We start from the raw sequence: 20,892 nt of genomic DNA on the forward strand, positions 1-20,892 counted from the left end.
TTGCTACTGCGAGAAGGCCCTGCCAGAGCAGTTGGTTTTAAGGCACCAGAAAGCTGACGGAGGTTTGGAACCACCTACCCTGCAGGCTGCAGAAGACCCAGGCCAGGGACGTGGGAGGAGCAGGCATACTGTCCACGTGCCACCGAGAACCTGAAACTGGCACCCTGACTCCCCAGGTGAGCAAGGTGAATTAGATTTAATTTTTTTAAAAAGGTAAACTGATTTCTTTTTTTAAAAAAGTAAAATCTCTGATCTTTTAAGGTTACTTCAGCTGTTTTTAAAGTGGCTATTTTCTGGAATGATGGAAGCTGTCACCAAGACCTTCTGGCAGGCTGGTCCTTGGCGATGGGGCCTAGATGGTGGGCTGGGAGAAGGGCATCCACGGGTGGTGGTTCTCACCCAGACTGTAGTTGTGCCGGTCGATAAGCTCCTGGATGGCCACTCCACTGAACCCATCTGGATCGGCGTCATCCAGTAGACCCTGTGGAAGAACTCGAACCCTTTGACTGCTGTGCTACAGCTATAGAAGAGGGTCTTCTGGTCATCCTCAGATACGGAGGGTGAGATGTTGCAGATATGCAGGGTGGCTGAGGGTGGGAAGATGTTCTGGGAGTTCTTGGAGCCTGGCTTCCTGAAGCAGTGCAGGGGTGAGTTCCTGTAGTTCTTCGCTGCACGTTCTGGTGCCTGGAGAGCCTGATGCCAACCAGTTTCCCACGCAGAATGTGCTTGTTGAGGTGGCTCGTGGCCATCTGGGCCTGGCTCCCATCGGCCATGTGCACCAGGCCATTCTCCTTCCGATTAAACAGAATCTTCACCTGCTGCACATCAACATGCAACTGAAAAGAATAAACAGGCTTTGGGGTGGAACCATCGTGAGGCTGAGGCTGCTGACCAGCGGGACAGAATTTCCAGCCCCTGCCAGGCCAGGGATGGCGATCTGCTGCTGCCATTGACGGGATGGCCAGAGGGGCCAGGGCCCCATGCACATTAGGAACAGAGAGGTGTGCAGCTTGAAGAACAGCAAAGGTGGGAGGGACGCCAGTTCCTGCATGGGGAGAGGCTGACATTACACCAGGTGCACTGAAGGCGGAGGCCATGGTCTGGTCCTGCAAGTCCTGGCTGTCACCGGAGGGCCGGTGGAGTCTGTTCCAGTTGCAGTCTTTGTTGCACTTGACAGTTGAGGCTGGTGAGCTTGGAAAAGTTGATGCAGAGTGTTCAGCAAGTGTTATATATTTTCTATTTTTTTTAAATAGATTAAAAGAGACAAAAAATTCTCTACTTGGAAGTTTTTAAAATAGTTTGGAAAATTCTATTTACAGGGCTTTAAAAAATACTGTACACCTGAGAGTTTTTAAACGATATGTTGACTTGGTTAAACAACCTAATCTCATAACAATGGAAACATTTCCACCATCTGTTTCCAACTGTTCTCTTCACACACAAATTTCTCACTATCCACAGTCACTTTCTCACTCACTGTTCGAATGTCACCTTCAACTTGGAGAGAGTCCTGCTGCTCTACTTATTTTTTGAAAAGCATACTAGCGAAACCTATTTGTTATTACAAAAAAGGTCCAAAGTATTGAAATGCTTCTGCTTTTTTAAAAAGAAAACCCTGTGATAGTTGATCGTTCTCTTCAGTGCTTTGATTCCAGAAACTCTGTGGGAAGCACGTGGGACAAATGTTTTCATGGTTGTTCCCCATCCGATACAAAGCATTGTGAAGAATCCAGTCTATTCTTGTTTTTATAGGAGTGATGACAGCAATAGCTCCTGCTGCACCTCGTGCAATTCCATTTTCAACTTCCTTCCTGCGCTGCTTCCCTATGAGACTGCGGCCAACTGTATTCTAGGGCCCATTGTGAGTTCCCCTGAGAGCCCTTCTGTCCACGTTCCACTGAGTGCAGTGGCCCATCACCGCTGCATTCGTAATACATTTGTTAATATGTGAAGAAGTCATTGACCGTGGAGGAAATCTCTTCTCTGATGCATTTTTTAAAACCGGCTGATGAAAAAGTGTCACAGGCAAATACGAGAGTGGCTAAGATCACCAGCACTGGGCTCAGAGTGTACCCATGTCGACTCTTTACTGGCATTACTGCTTATTAGCTAAGTGGCTGGAGGGGTTCAAACAAGTCACCCCAAGATGTGCCTCTGTGGCATGCAGATTATTTCTGAGCTAAAGGCAACTGAAACCCTGCGGGCTCAAAGGAAACTCTGCCTCTTCCTAACGACCTAGAAGAATTTGAATTAGGGGCCTTGCCCAAATTAGGCGATGATCATAAATAACCTTTTCTGACCTATCTATATGGCAGGGCAAGCTACCAATTACCGAACATCTGCTCTTCTTATTTTCCGGCAATTACCCTCTGAAGCCCAAGGTGACTTACCTCACCCCAGCCCAGAATGTCACACATATCCCATTTTAACTTTCTGGCTCTAAACCTCTCATGTATGCATGCAGTTACATTTTATTTTCTCTTATAGATCTGTCTCACGTCAATTTGATTTTTCAACCAGCCCAAAGAACCAGAGGAAGGAAGGGGCATTTTTTCCCCCTTTCCCTATAGATTCAGCTTCACATCTCTGTGCATCAGTTTCTTCATCCTTAACATGGAGCTGATACAGCACTCATCTCGCAGGATTATTATGAAGACTAAATGAACTAACTCATGCCAAGTGCTTAGAATATTTCCATATTAAAGTTAACTTAGGTTTTAGAAAATACTATAAACAGGTATGTTAGAAAACACTTTTATTTTCACTCAGCTGCACACTTTTTCTAATGCTTATTTCTTGAAAATCTTAGTAATGCTTTTTGTGAAGTTTTCAATAGTATTTGCTGACAAATGAACACATTTTAATCTGTTGTCATGTGGTTTCCCACATATTCTTTTAGCGATGTTTGATCATAGCAGGGAGCAAAAGGAACACGCATTTTTCTAAAAGGACAAGGCTTTTCCATTTCTGTTATAACGTCAGGAGCCTCAAGAGAGCCTTCTCACTTCTTATCATAGTAAGTGTAGTCTTAGATATCATAACTTTGAACTGTGAAAATCATAAAAGTTGTTTTCACATTCTGAATACTTATTTTCCAACAGCTTCCTTGTCCTGGTGGCTTCATATTACCATTAACCAATACCCTGAGGCAAATTCTAAACTTCTTGTGAGGTTCATTACTACTAATGATCAGCATAAGTCCACGTTTAAAGCGGTCTTTTTGTTAATTTCTCTGTTTTGTTAACTCTAGAGAGATGTACGTTGTTTTTACCTCTTACGCAATTAGTCAAAGAGCTTACTCTAAGAATAAGAGAAACATCAGCATTGTCCTTGCCTTACTGTTCTCTTGGACGTGCATTGTGGGCTGCAATCTTCAGTTCCTTTGAAAGAAGGATTTAAGCCACTTTTTGGATTTTGTAAGAGTTAGTTTTGCTAAATCCAACTGGTGCATGGTTTATAAGTCACTGGGTAAGCCGCAGCACCCTCCACACCTGGGCCTCTGAGCCAGGCACCTCCCTGTCCCCTCAGGAAACCATGGGCATCTGGGTCAGTGATGTTACCACTGTCCGTCCAAACACATAATTGATGTTGAATAAAATTTGTTTGATTGATTTGAATTAATATATTGGTATAATTTATGCAAATCGAATCTCAGTCCTACTTACAAGATGCTTTCGACATAAAGAACTAGATATAATAAGAGACTTTCTTTTATTTGTATTTTATTTCATCTTGATTGTATTTTTTCCATTACTCTTTAATCCCTTATACACCCATCCCCCCAGCAAGCAAAGCTTTCCCAATTTACTATTGTTAATACTTTTCAGTAGAAATGGCTAAGCATTACATGGGTGAGCTTTCATCAATCTACTATGTCAGGAGACATATGTGTGGTAAATTTTATAAAATAAGAGCCCAGGGTCCTGATTTCTGGGTCTCATAGGATCCTGACAACTTAGTTCATCTCCCTGGATCTCAACCATCATCTGTAACATGAGGCAATTGGGTTAGATGATCTTGAAGGTCTTCGTAATCTAACATTTATCAAGTCTATTCCTATCCTTCCTGTCTCACCAAATTCGATAGTTTCTTTGTTTGCAGCATTTTGTAAAGAAGCCTAAGCTAACGGTAAATTCATAAACAGGTGTTATTCACCCTATGTCTTATTTTCTGTGAAGTATTTCCTTCTCTCTGCTTCTCTAAACTTCAAATACCAAATCAGTAGGGTCTATATGAGCTCTGCTAAAGGGGAAAAAACTGTAATGCAAAGCAAACGACCCCCTCGAAGAGACACTGAAAGCTCAACCCTCTGAAGGAAGTCTAAAAAATTCATAAATTGATTTAATTTGTGAAAAATTTCTTAGAGGTTCAAAATTTGGTGTGAGTCTCATTTGTAATTAGCATATTATTTTCTCCTTTTACTAACTTTACAATAATGTTGCTCAAACTAAAAGGTTAAACAAGTAAGTATTTGCCTATGAATACCACATTCTGAGTGTTCCTACACAGACAAAAAAAAAACAAAAAAACAAATTAAGCGTTGTTGGAGTTTAGATTTTTTTTCATTCAGTTCCATTGTTCTCATCAATCCCACTCCGACCAGGGCTGAATTCTGTGCTCCAGCTGTGTGTTTAGATATATAAGTATCGAGAAAAACTATGCCATATAATTTTCTTAAAATATTGAGAGTCACCATTACTGTAAGAGTAACCATTACAACAACAGTAACCATTACAACTTCCCTGCACAACACGGAGAGTTTAAATTCCTTGGTATTGAAAATTTATAATAAACAGAATAATCATGCGCTTTCAGAGGAAGGCAGAAAATGCCAGAAGGTCTCTGGTAGGTTCTGTCTGTGGGCATGTTTTTAAATTTCATAAGGGAACCACCCCAAATACACAGGATTGGTGTCGGCAGCCACATATTATGACAATGTTGAGTTTCATTGATCTTTTGTCTCTCATCTGTTTATAGAAGAATGGAGTCTATGGAAGAAAAAAGATCCTTCTCCACGCGTTAGAAATTTTAATCAGAACAGTGTTGAAGTGAATGACGTAAAACACTGTTTCTGCACTGACACGCCATGTGCTGAAGGACAAGGCAGCTGCCATGATGTTGTCAGAACTGTCCGTGTCCTGGCGACTGTCCACTCACAAAAAGAACCACCTCATGAGGAAATCCACTTCCTACACACAGAGCTGGTCTGTGGCGCCATGACAGGCTGTCGTGAGTGGACGAAGAAGGTAGGTCTTTCCTCTGAAAGGCTTTTTCTCTCCTGCCACAGAGAGGCGAGTTTGCAAATCAGTGCATACCCTGGATCACTGTCACAGAAGCCTGCTGGGTCTCAAATGCCTTCGCACTCACACAAATTCCAGTGCACTGAGTGTCCTGGGAAATACTTGGAGACCCTGGGCACTGAGAGACATTAGTATGGTTGGCCAAGTTTGGGAGAATAAGAAAATCAAGGTGATAAGTGAGAGCAGACTCACACACCAATTCAAATTCCAGGCTTAGAAAGAAGGTCAAAGGTGATGAGAGCAGAAGAGTCTGCCTTAGATTTAGCTAAATGACTGAACTTTCTATACATTAGCAATTTCCAGCATCAATGGCAAGCTTTGAATAATTACATAAAGAAAAAACTCCAAAAGAAAAACATTCACATGCATTATTCCAAAATTGCTGTCAAAGCTTAGTAACATTGTCCATATAAAATAAAAGTAGAAATGTCTCTTCAAATATAGTGAGTTCTTTCCAGAAGTGTAAATGTCTCTTCTATTTGATGTAACTTTTTTCTTTTTCTACAGCTGACAAAATCATTGCTAATTTTTTGAGGCCCAGATCTCGGTCATACCGTGTTGTGGGCCCCAGCAAGTGTGACAGCTGGGGACGGGACTGGAACGGCCTGCTGCACAGCCACTATGAACGTTACTGTTCATGGAGAATCTGCATTCTCCATGTACAAAATGAATCTGCATCCTTGGTTCACGTCAAATCTGGTAATACTTCCTTCATGGTGAACAGTGTTATCATTCTGGATAAAGTATTGATGTGAGGGCAAGGAAGAAACTGACAATGGGGACGATTACGTCCCAACGGGCAAGATTTTTGTCGTTGTTTTGTTGCTGCTGTTCCTGGTTCCTTCTTAAAATTAATTCTAATTCTAACAACAGAAACTATAACATAATTAAACCGACATTGTGTTTCCTAGCTCTAGGATTTCTCAAATTTGGAGTAATAACTAAAGTCAACATTAGGCTGCTTCACAGAATTTGTGAATTTCTTGAAAACCATTTAGAAATTCTTTGAAGAAAGTACCTTCTTTAAGGTACTTTCTGAAAAATCTCTCCAATGCAGTAGTTTCCAACTGTTGAGATTAGTTATTGAGTCTTTAAATTTTTTCCCCACAAATTTACAGAAACTACCTCATTAAAATAATTGCTGAAATACCTTAGATCAGGTAATTTACACATATTGGAAAGTTACTAGTTTCTTTTCCTACCTTTTTCCACTATAATCAAAGTGACTAAAAGGTTAAGAACGTTGAACAGACTTTAGAAATCTTATTTTCCAGGTAAGAAATTTTTGTTACCTTTTGTCTGAAGGCTAATGTTTGGTTTTGCAACTATCTGGATTTAGGAACAACATATAAATTAATCTAAATAAACTGGTACAAAGAAATCTACTGAGTCAATGACAAAAATGAGAGAGGAGATATAGTGAGCGATTCGCAGTCAACTATTTGATAGTAGTAGTTGGCCACTGACTGAGGAATACTCTGCCTTTCTCACCCTCCCCCACTGGTGGTTCTCATCTGACCTCCTCCACCTCTAGCCACACCACCCTGAGGCCATGGTGTTCCTGGAAGGCGGTTCCCTCTCACCTGCCATGCTTTGTACCATTTCACCTAAATAAAACTGGGTCTGGCCTCCTCATTTTCCTCAGTACAGCATCAGTCTCTAACTTTTTTTTTAAGATTTTATTTATTTATTTATCTTTAGAGGGGAAGGAGAGAGGGAGAGAAACATCAATGTATGGTTGCCTTTCGTGCATCCCCTGCTGGGAGTTGGCCTGCAGGGAACCGGCCTGCAACCCAGGCATGTGCCCTGACTGGGAATCGAACCTCGATCCTCTGGTTCGCAGGCCCGCGCTCAATCCACTGAGCTACACCAGCCAGGGCCTTCTAACTTTTAATAAGACCCTCATTAAGGAATGGGCATAAGGGGAAAGAGCAATACAGAGAATACCTTGCAATCTCCAGGCAACACCAGGTCTATGACTGTCTGTTCTGATGTCAGTGTTCTGTCTCACTCTGACATTGTGTGCAGGAAGCCAGAGAAAACCTCCCTAACCACAGCATTGCTTCATAGCCTGAGCATCCAGGGAAATGTCCTCTTTCCAGATAATCCCCCACCCCCTGGGACCTACCTTTGAAAAGCTTTGCTTCCGTCTTAAAACTAACATTCTCCCATTGTGGGGAAAAAGAGGAAAAACTTGGTTTAAAATCGGTGGACAGAATTTTCTTCCAAGAAACGATTGTTTTGTTTATCAAAACACTTCATTATGCTCTTTTGTAATTTTTAGGTTTCCTTTTTTATTTAAAAAGGAGGCCCAGAATCTGATCCGGAAAACAGAGTTGGAGGAGGAGGAAGAAATCGAAAACGTTCTGCCTGTATGTAGGTCATCTGAAACAGATCAAGGGGGTCCAGAAAAGAGGGCTCAGTGTAGGTCAGCCTCACCAAGGTCAAGCAAGAAGGCAGAAAGCTGGCACCTGAGAGAGATGGCTGGTAAGTCTTCCCACAGAAAACAATCACTTAAAATGTAAGAACAAAAATGAATTAAGGACAAGAATGAAAAATAGTTTTAGTTGTTTGATGTGCTGGACCAGGGTGTGGCCAGGATTTTTTTTTTTTTGGCCCCAAACTTTCAGTCAACATCTGTCTCCTCACGATTCATAGCACTGGCTCTTTCGAGAAGTAAACCAAGGTGGTGTCAGCATGAAGCTGGGAAGTGCAGGGAAAGGATGGCACAGGGCGGGAGCAAGGTGTGTGGAAGGTCTGTAATCCAGTGGAAGGGCCAGCAGGAACACTCGAGCTTCCCCTTCCTTCCACGTCAGCATTCCCACGTCCAAAAATCCTCTGTCTCAGGAGAGACACACGGGGTTCCCTCAGGACACAGCAGGAAGGCACAAACCATTTTTCAATTAAAATCCTCAGATATGGTGACTCCAGCACCATGGACCTTGGAATTTTGAACCTGCAGCCCTTCTTTAGGAGTGTGGTCTCTCTTTCTGGTCCTGGTGAAAGACTCCCAGCACGCTGTATTTCCTCCATTATGCACTCCGAGAAAAGTCACTCACTATGAAGAACTCCCCTTTACTTAGGGGAAAAAAAGGAAGAAAAGGCAATCCTGTTGCTTATCTCTTCTTGCCTACGCAAAAGGAGCTAAGAGCTAAGAAAGACAAAGCATTTTTTCCATCATCTTATTATTTCTCTAGAAGAGTCTCTCCCAAGTAGAATGTGTACCACTTACAGACTGTAAGAAGGCTCACTATTGAATGGAAAGAAAACATTGAAAATATTGTGTGTAGTGTAGTGTTCATAATAGTAGTGTATCTAACATGTAACTGATAAATAAACACACATTGAGGGCATATGTCCATATTTTGATTTTTTATAGATGGAATGGAGTTTGGAGACTACTAATATAAAAATAAAAACCATTCATGCTAAACAAAAAATTATTTCAAATGGATATTCATGAAGGCAAATTTTAACCAAAGTACTTGTTCATTATTTTGATGGGAAAAAAAAATCAATTATTTGCTCTCCTTTGAACACAGAGAATTCTCACTGACTCCTCAATTGAATGTCATATATTTAAAAACTCCCAACTAGCCCCACAATAGAAATTCATTTAAAAAATTGTTTTATATGCTCTCAACATCTTCTAAAAATTTTAGAGAAGTAGGTTCCAAATATAAAGCAAAATATATATGAAATATAAATGATCACTTTCAAGTGTCTTGTTTTCACTGTTGTTGCCAAATAAAATTAGTACTAGTAAGAAAGCTACAAGCATGTTTAATTTGCAGTTGGTGGAGTTTTTTATCAGTTGATGTCACAGAAAGACACACGACGGAGCTGCATTTCCACATGGACACTCACTCAGGTCAGTTTGGTAAGTTTTTGTATTTCTAATAAACATTACTTCTAGCTATAAAGATACAAGCTATGAATATGAAAATGATCTGGACTACAATTTTTAATATTATAGAACTATCTCAGAATTTTCAGTGTGGTATTTTCCAAGTATAAAAAAAAGTTCGATTATTTAGAGGAAACCAAGCCACGTGTGGAAAATACTCGTACAATTAGCACCAGTAAAAATTATTTTAACAATGATAAAAATGCTAACAGCGGCTAAGGCTTCCTGAGTGCCTGTTAGATGCCAGGCTCTGTTTCATGCGCTCACTCTACCCGTACTAACTTAGTGGTCTTAAACTGAGGCTGCCCACTGTGCCTGTCAGAATCCCCAAGGGAAAACAGCAAAGAAAATGATGCCTGGATTCCACCCCCAGAAGAGACTCTGACCCCATTGTGTTACAGTCAGTATTTAATTAATTATTCGTAGGAAGGGGGAGCAAAGGAACTGAAACACTGAGTGTAATGAACTGGGGAGCAGGAGCCTGTTTGATCCACCAGGAAGCTACAGCTTCCCACGCCAGGGCATCAGTCAGGGCACTGCTCCACCAAGGGGATGAACACTCCTCCCTTCCTCTCTCCAGTATTGGATCGTAGTGGGACTCAGGGAAGGTGCTGGGCCACAGAGGCCCGTCGGCTGGCTCACCCTGTGCCCCACAATCTCTGCTGCAGCCAGCTCTCTGAGGTGTGGCCTGTACTTCTCCTTCACCCTTTATTTTACCAAGAAAGTTCATATAAATAATGCAGGTAGAGACAGCAAACAGGAACAGTTCCTTTTTTCAACTGATATTTCTCCTCCAGGGCAAATAGGCTTAGTTCCGAAGCTACTTGCCAGCAGTTTTCTTTATTGCTCTTCTTGCCTACTGGAGCTCAAACAGAAGCTGACAAAACACTCGGTGGATTTTTTTATAAAAGCAGGAGTACCAGGGAGGCGGGTTATGAAAAGAAAACCCAGTTCTGTGTTATCTCTTGGTTTATTCGGCTAGCAGTCACATGAGTGACAACCTTGCATAAAGTTACCTGAATCTTGTCAGACCACAAAGCATTCTTTCTGCTGGGTCAGGCTGGCCAGAGGTGGTCTGTCTCAATGCCAAGGGCACGAAATAAGGCAAGCAGAACTTGATGGTAGAGGGGGTGATGATGGCACCATAGCTATTTAGAAAGGAGAAATACTACCCTCTGAAATGCAAGGGGCACAGGGTATGATCCAGGCAGTTACCAGCTAATATGAGACGCGAAGTGTAAAGTAGGTGGTTTAAACCAGTGACACGCAAGGATCAAGGGAGCAAAGAGACAGAGTCACAAAGTGGCATCCAGACATTCCACACCACATGAGGTCTCTGCCGTGCCATCGCACTGTTCAAATGAAGCATCTGAGGGTATGAGTCGATCAAAGGACTTTAGCCAAGACGTGGAGCCAAGAGGACATTTACTGAGCACAGTCTGTCAGCCCCTGCACTAGGGGCATTTCACGTGGTACCTCACGTGATCCCTGCAACAGCCCCGAAAGGGGAGGTGTTATTATTCCCTGCGGCATTCCAGTATAACTCAAGTATTAAGTGGGGAGCACGGCTTTGAAACGAGATGTATTTGCTTCTAAAACCTGCGTTCCTGCCACTCTGACACAGTCCCCTTCACTCTCTGTCTCTGCCCCGGCCTTCGGGTTTACGTGGGGCGGCCCCATAAAGGTTCTGAGCCGTGGGCAGGCGTGGCGGGGAGCACACGCTCACTTGTGAATGGGAGTCGGGTTGTTCGCAGAGACTCTAACGCTATATGCAGAAGTTCATTTCTATGGGGTGTTTCCCCTCTTAAGTTCTGCTCCTTGGCTGGCTCCCACCATCTCCCCTCACGTCCATGCAAATGGCAGTGCCTGATTCTAGTCATTGGCCACCTACTCTTGGAACAGTTCACCCAACCCAGGGAGGCTCCCGTCCATCTGACACATCTGTGTCCAAAAGGTTTTACTTCTGCTTCCAACAGCTGAGCAACAGGAGGTCATTTTTCTCTTTAGTCACTCCCTTTTGTTGCTGTTCTTTAAAACTCTGTGAGCAGCAGGTCAAGGAAAGCCTCCTCGTTCATTCAGCAAGACTTTACTGAGGACATAACACAAACATGGAAATGTTTCCAGTGCTATGGTGAGAATTTAGCCCTTTCCTCTGATACCCTCGGGTTCTGCCCACCCGGTCTGCTCTCATAGCCAATAAGACTCTAGACAAGCTCTAGAGCGTGGCCTGGAGACAGTCCTGAGATTCAGAGCAAGCGCACCTGACTTCCTTCCTGGTAACTTTCTTCACACGGAGCCAGGGCAGGAGCCCAACGTCAGCAGTCTGGCTCAGAACTGTTCTCTTTATTTGCACTGCTCTGTGCTATCCAGAGGTTTTTCTCCTGGACACTTTACTATGATTTCCTCAGTTTACCTCTTGTACAGAGCCAGATCCCTTTTCAAAAGGGCAAAATGACAAGAAAGGAGTGTCAGGGCAGTTTGACCTCTGTAACGGATGGAAGCGGCTGCCATAAAAAATGAATCAAAAGTGAGAGAGAGAAAGGTTTATTCAGGCAATGCTCTCAAGTGACTTTTTATTTTGCATTCAGTAAAAATTCCTCCTTCTGAATTAAAAGGCCACTTAATGTGGGAGGGGCGTGTGGCATATTGTCATTTCTTAGCAGTTGTCCAAGTTATAATGCACCTGTTACTGAAAACCTGGAACAGGGTCAGAGCTTCAGAAAGGGAAGAGTGCGGTGGGGAGAGGGGGGGCAGGAGGTGTAAGGTGAAACATAGCTTGGCTTTCAGAATAGAATCACGTTTGTTCCCAACTCTCATCCATTTTTTTCACTGATTTTTAGCAGCTTTGGAGTTATTAGAGGCTATTAGAGGCTGTTTTTCTTTATGCTTTAGAAAGAGACAGTTTTTTAGAAAAAGCACCATCTGTTTCCCCAGTTTCCAATAAAAAGCTGACCAACTAAGTGTTTAGTTGCTCCTTAAGTCATAACAAAGACATGAAAAGAAATGTTTATCTAGTTTAAAATGAAACACATTTACCCCCACACAGTCTGAGAACCGAGAATTTTTACAGCTGGTAGCAGAGTAGCTGTCACAGCCAGTAAGAAACTACACAAACATTAGAAAACAAAAATTAAGCAAATATACACACCCAAAGACAAATCAGGAGAAAAATGCCCAACTTTACAAGAGAAAATGAACAGGTAGCTGAGGGCAGTTCCAGGAAGATACGAATTCGGGTTAGCGGAGTTACTCACCCACACAAGCAGAGTCCCCGTCTCCTGAGGGGCAGCTCCAGGGCTGGAGTGCTGAGACACTAACAAAGCTGGATTTAAAAGCTACCGGCAACAGAACGACAAGGAAGAACAGCATGATCTCGATGGGCTTGAACTTTCAATAGAAAATAACTTGACTTTGGTGGAGCATAGCAAGGTGTGTGTGTTTGACTCCAGGAGCGCTCACAGGGCTTGGCCTGCAGCCCTGGGGCATTTTCCCCTGCGTTCTTTGCTGCTGCCCTCCACCTCCTTCTGCTTCAACTCAAGACAGTGTCCAAATGCAACCTCAAAGGGACGCTCTGGGAAAGATTTCTTTATCTAAGTTTTTGGGAAACCAGTAAGAAATACCTGACATCCTTACGACACATTTCGCAATTGAACCTGCATGCTCTGGAGGCTGACTTCACTGTGACAGACGGAGACAGCAGTGGTAAAGGCTTGAGGGAGAAAAAAAAAGGAAAGAGTCGGTGGAAAGTTCCAACCACGACCCTTGATGGAGCTGAAAGAAGAAATATGAAGATCCAATTCCTCCCCAAACACAGTTTCTCTTTTTGAAAAGTGGAATGACTCCCCTTTCCTTTTTAAAGCCCTTTTGGCTCCACCCCTCCTTCCTTTAGTGACACTTGAGTGAGCCTCTGTTTGCAAATGCGAATGCAGGCAATTCCACCCCACAGGAAAGCAGGGCCGGCTGCCAAAGAAGAGATAACTGGCTACTCACCATAAATATTCTGGGCAGAACCAGGGAGAGAGCAATTAGGGCACTGTGGAGTTGCTCCTGGTGTTCTGCAGGTACTTGCTGAATGACGGCTCTGTTTCAGTATCTTGAAGGATGGAGACAGAGTTAAACCACGCTGTATAATCCATGGTGTGCAACACTGCTGATAATTCAGACTTATAGTAACTGATCCGTCACTTGAGCAATACAACAGAAAATTTATCTTCAGTTCATTCTTTGAGCTAAATGTCAACACTGGTGCTCATTCCTGGAGCTTAATCTTTTTTCTCTCGCCTGTATATTTTATAGCGGAATTTGAAAGATTATTCTTTCCAAATCAAAGGGAAATCCCTGGAGCCAAACGAAGAGGAACAGTGTGCACAGACACCTTTTCTTTCAGCACGTGCCTAAAAAAATATCGTGAGGGGCCAGGAGTGCAGGGAAAGGAGTGGGCTGTTATTATAGAACCGTGTTGGAAAAAATAAGCTAATAGCACAAAATCTGGGAAGCAGTGGGAATCCAGCAGAGCTGACTGCTGTTGCTTCCTGAACAGTGTAGGCTATCTTCTCTCATGGTGATAGAAAATAAAAGCCTGAAGTATCAATTAGCTGTCTCCTCGACCCCTCTCTACTGGGAGCAGCAACAGCACTTACTTCTTCAGAAGTACACCCAGGACCCCAAAACATCCAGCTCAGGCAAACCCCAAAACACCAGATCTGATGAACAATGGAAGTTTCTACCAGTTTACTTCATCCTGGAAAACAGCCTGTCATTTAAGTTGCCCAGAGGTAGCATTCCAAGTGCTGGTCAAAGCATTGATAGAGCGATAGTCGCAAACACCCTTTATGGAGGAAAACGGGAACTAGTCCAAGCCTTCTATTCATATCTAATTCTGTCCGCATCATTCCTCAAATACTGGGGTCACTTCTCTGAAACAGTTAAAGTCAGGATTTCTCTGATTTCAGCCTGACTCTGCCAGGCAGCTTCCAACCCTCACAGGAGACACAGACCCTGAGGGCGGCAGAAGTCCTGTGTGGTTGGAGGGGTAACACATGGAATATTCCGTTGCTTTCTGGACCTCACTCAGACTCCAGACTCAGAATGAGTGCCCTACAAATAACCTGTACTACATTACTACCCTTGCTCATGACCTTCCCCTTCAGTGACATTCATTGCCAGTTTCACAGGTGACAGCAAGAGAAGTGGCTTAGAGTAGTCATCCCCCAACCTTTTGACACCAGGAACCAGTTTTGTGGAAGACAATTTTTGCACGAATGGGAGGCGGAGGGGATGGTTTCAGGATGATTCAAGCATGTATTACGTTCAAGCTCACCTCCTCCTATGCATCCAGTTTCCTAACAGGCTGGGACTGGTACCAGTCTATGGCCCGAGGTTCAGGACCCCTGGCTTAGAGGACAGTCAAATACCTAGCTCTAGAGATGAGAATAACAGGAACACAAATACAAAATAATCCACCACTACATTCTGTTTGGATCTGGAATCTCTTGATATTATTTGGGGTTGTAAAAAGGTACACTTTCCTAGTCACACATCACTGGGGCTAACATGGTCACGCATGCCCCTTAAGAGGTGATAGACTCCACAGGGCAGTGGTAGAAGCTGAGACTGGTGACTGATAGGAAAGATCAAACCCAGCTAATGCACAGACAAATCAGGACCACCCACCATAGCAAATCAACGACAGAGCCACCCTCTCTGAAAGGACTTTCAGAGATATCTAGCAAGTCTATATTCTTATTTCCAGGTAAAGCTGAAACTGTCCTGGACAAATGAACATCTTTCTTATTTTAAAGTTGCTCAGAAATCTGTTAAAACTTGATGGCTTTGAGCTGCCAAACACCTTTTAGTTTCTGGGGTTGAATTAAATTCATGAATTCATTCATTGAACAGTTGTATATGACAGGACACGGTGTGGAGCTCAAGAAGTGGAATTCATGGATCCCTAAGTTCAAGTGGACTAACAACAGCAAAAAATAGTTTAGGAGTACCAGCTGATGAATGGCCAGTCACCAAATATTCTGAGGGTGTCCTAAAAGAAGGGGGAATTACGAGAAATTCAGTAGACTGGAACATGCAGCAAAGCTTCATGTGATAATCAGGAAGCCTCACATCAGCATGGAGAAGCAGGGAGGCCATGGATGTGCAACAGGAATGGACAGAGCAATGAAATGCTCATGTATTAAATCCTTAGATCCCAAGGGGCCACCGCTGGACGGGAGGAAACTCTGCTGGCAGGTCGGTCAGAGAGTCAGTAATGGCAAGGAGACAGCTCTGAATGCACGCAGGTGTGTGGACATCAATAGAAAGGAGGCTACGGGGAGACATGTTTATGTGACCTGGGCATCATTCTTATTGTTCAGACAAAATTTCCCTGTTGAAGCACAAAGCACCCTCTTCTCCTTGGTGATATGTTTGCTGTCCAAACATCACCACCATCACAGCATTAACAGGTTGCCCCCAATGTGCCAGGCTTTATTCACATCCCTTCCAACCCTCAGCACTACCTTGCAAGGTGGATGTTATTGCCATTTCACAGGACACTGAGGAGCAGGAAGGCTAAGAAATTTCCCCAATATCAAACATATTTATAGAGCATACGGCCTTTGAAGTCCTTATTCTCTCCTTATTAGACAGTGTGTTTGGTCAGAATAAACAGGCTGGGACATCATTAAAAGAGGCAGAATTTACACTATACATGTGGTTATGACTATAAGAGTCAGAAGTGACAAGGCAGCACATTTTGTCAGGAATAACTATCAGCGTTAACATCCACCTGCAGAAAGAGCACACAGGCTATTTCCTAGGCCACGTCTATCAATGCGCACCAAGTGTTGGTCCTTACAGGAACAAGACAGTTCCTGTAAGGTTTTCAAACATCTTCTCCTTTATTAGAGACAACGTGGCTGACCTGTGTCTGGCATTCCCATTACTCATGTGTGGCAGAAACTGCAGTGGTACTAAGGGAAAGTGACTGAGGGGGTGTGGGAGCTGGCTACAAAGGGCAAATTATAATGTATCAAGATATTCATACCAGATGTAAAAGTTTTCTTGAAAAAGAAGAACAGTTTTTCCCCTTGGTATTTGTTCATGTGAGTTGAAAACTATGTCCCCCCAAAACCCTACTAATGAATATTTATAGCAGCTTTATTCATAATTGCAAAAACTGGAAGCAACCAAAATGTCCTTTAACAGGAGAATGGATAAGCAAATTGCGGTACATTCATACAATGACATAGCATTGAGAAGCAAAATTAAATGAACCATCAAGACACTAAAGGCATGAGAGAATCATAAACGCATATTGCTAAGTGAAAGAAGCCAGTGTGAAAGGCTACATACTTTATGATTCAAACTATCAACATTCTGGAAAAAGACAAGACTATGGGAGTAGTTGGAGTCAGGGAGAGAGAGAAGAACAGGCAGAGCACAGAAGACCTTTAGGGCAGTGAAACTGTCCCGTGTGATATGTACAAGTAGATACATGTCATTCAAAATTAGTCAAAACCCACAGAATATACAGTGAGTAAATCCTAATGTAAATACAGACTTTAATGAATAATGCATCAACATGGGCTCATCAATTGTAACAAATGTACTGCATTCATACAAGGTATCTATAATAGGGGAAGTGGGGAGGAGGGGAAGGAGAGGCAAGTTTGGGGACTCTGTACATTTTGCACAATTTTTCTGTAAACTTAAAAGTGCTTTTACAAAAAAAATCTATTAATTTCTTTAAAAGGAGAGTCCCTGTCTGATTAAGCAATGCACAGATTAAGTAATACCATGCTTCTACCAAAGGCAATCAGATTTTTAAAAACACCTTATAAAGGAGACATAGAAGAGGAATCCTGTCCAGGTTCCATTTTCCAGCCCAGCCCCAGTACCCGGAAAGTTGCCTCTGAGCAAGAGGGAAACAAGACTTCGGAAACTGGATACATAGAAAGAAGGCATAATTTATAATATGTAATTTATACTTCTATGAGACAACAACAGAATCTGAATGTTTTTTCTTTTTATTTTTTATCGTATTTTTTCCATTACCATCGAGTCCCTTTTACATCTCCCTCTTCCCAGCAATCACCACACTGTCGTCCATGCCCATGAGTCCTTTTCCCTTTTGCTCAATCCCTCCACCCCTAACGTCCTGCCCCCTTAGCCGTCGTCCTGCTCTCTATGAGTCTGTCCCCATCCTCTTTCTTAGTTCAGGTTTGCTCATTAGATTCTACATATGAGTGAAATCATATGGTACTTGTCTTTCTCTGACTGGCTTCTTTCAGTTAGCATAATGTTCTCCAGGTCCATCCATACTGCCTTGAAGAGTAAAGGGGAACCCTTTTGCACTGTTGGTGAGAATGCAGATTGGTGTATCCACTGTGGAAAGCAGCATGGAGAAACCTCAAAAAATTAAAAAATGAATCTGCCTTTTGACCCAGCTATCCCACTACTGGGAATATAGCCAAAGGAACCCTCAAAAAACAATTCAAAAAACACAGGCACCTCTATGTTCATTGCACCATTATTTACAATTGCCAAATATGGAAGCAGCCCAAGTGTCCATCAGTAGATGAGTGTGTAAAAAAGAAGAAAACTAAGTCCTTTTTTTTAAAAAAAAGCTCATTTTAGACTACCTTGCATTTATTTACATAATCTCAGCATGGGTGTTGGTTTGCAACCTCAAAGTTCTCACCAGATGAAACCTGAAATTGCCCCCACCCTTTGACCCCCATCCCTCAGGGGGCAGGAAGAGAACAAAGAAAGAGGCAGACCAGACCAGATTGGGAGGTAGCAAGTTTTGTTTTTGCTTTTTATTGTTCACTCTTGAAATGCAGAATTTTGTTTAGAAACTGTTTAAAGTAGGGGGAAAAAAACCTTGTCAAGAAAGACCAGGTAGAAAATGTGTTCCCAATAAAATAAAATTTTAGGCCAACAGAAGTCCAAAATACCACAAAAGAGAAAAAACACCACTCTTATTCGAACAATGCTAGTTACTTGCATTTTTTGTCAATGTTAGTCACTGAATATGGGTTCTCCTGTGGAGGAGGTTTGTCCTATAGAGCCCCACTGGCCATCGTGGGTGAGAATAAGTCTACCAAGACATGATCTGCTTGGGGAGGAAAGGTGGCCAGTCTCTCAAAGGAGAAGGGCCAGGAGCTTGTTCCTCTAGGGGCTTTTACTGGGTTCAATTTGCACAGGAATACAGGTAAAGTCCATCAGTCATTGTCAGGCAGTAATGATCAAACAATAGATAACATTCAAAGAACTATGAGGGCTTATTCTGAGTCAGGGTCAGATAGCTAAAGAGCCATAAAACTTTGGGAAACAAACTCATGCTTGGACCCTTATCAGAAACTTGAGGACATTCTTAGCAAAGCAGTTTTCACAGGAGTTTAAGCATTCTTTCTTAGGCCTGATTGCCCCGGGGAACTGCCCATTCCTGCCCAGGGCTGCACCACCCTCCAGCATCGTTTCAGTCTGAAGTCAGGCAGTGGGAAGTAAGGCAGCCAAGAGATTAGGAGACTTCTCACAGACAGAATGAGGACTCAGGCTATGTCAAAGCTGAGGGGTAAGAGTCCATCACCCCCTTTTTCTATGATCCCCCAAGTCCTTTCCTGATGGCCCCTTCTCCATCATGCCTGTCGTAGGTCATCCCTCCCTTGAGGAATCTTATCCATCATTGGTTAATCAATTATCCACCCAGGGTCAAGCAGGGTGAAGTAAAGGGGGCAGAGGTGGTGCCTCTGCTGGGAAGATTAAGCTTTATGTCCTTAGGACTTACGGTCCCAAAGTTTTTTTACTCAGCCTTAGCCATGGGGGAATTACGGCTTCTGAAACCAGGCAGAGCAGGTCCCAACATTCTCCTTCAATCTACACACAGAGCAGGCACTGGGCAACAAACGTATTACAAATGCCTGCTTTCTACACACATTTTAGTACAAGCTAGGTAGTTCACAGGTTTAATAATTAAGGGAACTTACAGACAAGGCTTGAGCATCACAAGTAGAATTGGTCTCTGCACCCACCTGTCAGAATCTTAAAAGCCTGTCTAGAGACCTTAACCAGGTTCAGTCATTTTTACTGTCCAGATGGTCTCAACAAAACAGTGCTCCGTAGAGGCTGTGTCTTTGCAACAGCTCTTTGTGGGAAACGGTAGGTGGACTGTATCATTCAAGGATGGGGGTGGGGTGGGGGTAAAGAGCCTCTGATTGCAGGGGTCTAGTTCACAGGTCAATTGGTGGTCCTCCAAAAATGCCTCATTCGTCATTCACTCAGGTATTTTCACTTCTAAAAATGTCAACGTTTAGGGGAAGAACTCTGGCTTTCCTATCAACCACAACACACCCTTCCCCCTGACCTTTGATCCTGTCGAGTCCAGAAGAAGCACAGTTCCATTAAGTATATGGCATTCGAAGGCACGGCAAGAGTACTAGAGGTGCTATAAACTTCATGTAATTAAAACTACTTTCTGGAAATTAGTGAAAAAGTAAACCATAGTTGGCTGCTCTTCCTTTGCTCTTACTATATTTATAGAACTGTGAAATAGTATCTTCTCTCCCTTTTCTAAATTTCAAGGACTGAAATTATTTAAGTAAAAATAATCCTGGTCTCTACCACTTGAAACTGCACAGATGTACCAAATAGTTTGCACAAGAGAGAGAAAATATTCGAGTCAAGGATATAGTTTTTGAATTCCAAATACCAGAGAAACAAAGTGAATTAAGCTGCTCTTATTTAGTTTTCCCAGCCTGACTGGACTCAGATGCATTCATTACATTTACTAAAGTAAACTTTTTATTAAGTGAACAGATCTTAAGTATAAATTGCCACTGAAATTTCCTTTGCACTCACTCCAATCTCACTCACATCCACAGGCACCATTGTTTTGATTTCTACGATCATAGATTAGTTTAGTCTGTTTTTAAACTTTACATCGATGCCGTCATAGAGTAGGTTCACTCGGGTATCTGGCTTTTGTTCGACATGATAGTTTTTGATAGTCATCCATATTATTGTCTGTATCAGTACTTCATTCTTTTTTATTATTGGAAAGTATCCTTTTGTATGAATATATAATAATTTGTTTACCCATTTTTCTATTGTTGAACACGTGGTTTGTTTCTAGATTAGGATCAGTGAGTGTTTTCATTTCTCTTCAGTTAATTGCTGGGTCATTGGGTAGATATGTGTTTAACATCATAAAAAACTGCAAAACTTTTTCCCAAAGCGTCTGCTCCATTTTATATTCACTAGCAATGCCTGTGGGTTCCAGTTGCTCCACCTCCTCACCCCCATTTGGAATTGACAATCTTTTTAATTTTAAGCATTTTAGTAGGTGTGTCTTAATATCACATTGCCATTTTAATTTGCCTTTCCTTGATGAATGGTGTTTCACCATCTTTTCATGTATGAATTGATCACTCATATATCTTCTTTTGTGAGATGTCTATTCAAATATTTTACCCACTTGTATATATTGGGTTTCTTATTTGTTTATTGATTTGTAGAAGTTCTTTATATATATTCTGTATTCAAATCCAGATCTATGTACAACAAGCATGTAAACATGTATGTCAGATTTATGTATTATATATATCTTCTCCTGGTCCATGGCTTGTCTATTCATTTTTGTAAGAGTGCCTTGTGATGAGCAGATAATTTTGATGAAATCCAACCTATCAA

The 20,892-nt window shown here is 42.3% G+C and overlaps 1 protein-coding gene and 1 pseudogene across 4 annotated transcripts in view; both read right to left on the reverse strand.

Annotated features, from left to right (window-relative positions):
• EGF (epidermal growth factor) overlaps window positions 1-13,041 on the reverse strand; it is a 95,710-nt gene extending 82,669 nt beyond the window's left edge. For 3 of the 4 annotated variants that reach the window (XM_037031831.1, XM_037031832.1, XM_037031830.1), the window contains exon 1: window positions 12,462-13,041. In XM_037031831.1, coding sequence (XP_036887726.1) covers window positions 12,462-12,576 — 115 coding nt within the window. In that variant the 5' untranslated portion in view covers window positions 12,577-13,041. The remainder of the gene's footprint in view (window positions 1-12,461) is intronic. The other variant, XM_037031829.1, reaches the window with a different exon arrangement.
• LOC118977079 (polypyrimidine tract-binding protein 1-like) lies at window positions 186-2,417 on the reverse strand (annotated as a pseudogene).
• Window positions 13,042-20,892: the final 7,851 nt, after the last annotated feature.

The sequence above is a fragment of the Sturnira hondurensis genome, unplaced genomic scaffold (genome assembly GCF_014824575.4).
Source record: "Sturnira hondurensis isolate 20B ecotype Veracruz unplaced genomic scaffold, ASM1482457v3 Scaffold0021214, whole genome shotgun sequence".
Taxonomy (NCBI): domain Eukaryota; kingdom Metazoa; phylum Chordata; class Mammalia; order Chiroptera; family Phyllostomidae; genus Sturnira; species Sturnira hondurensis.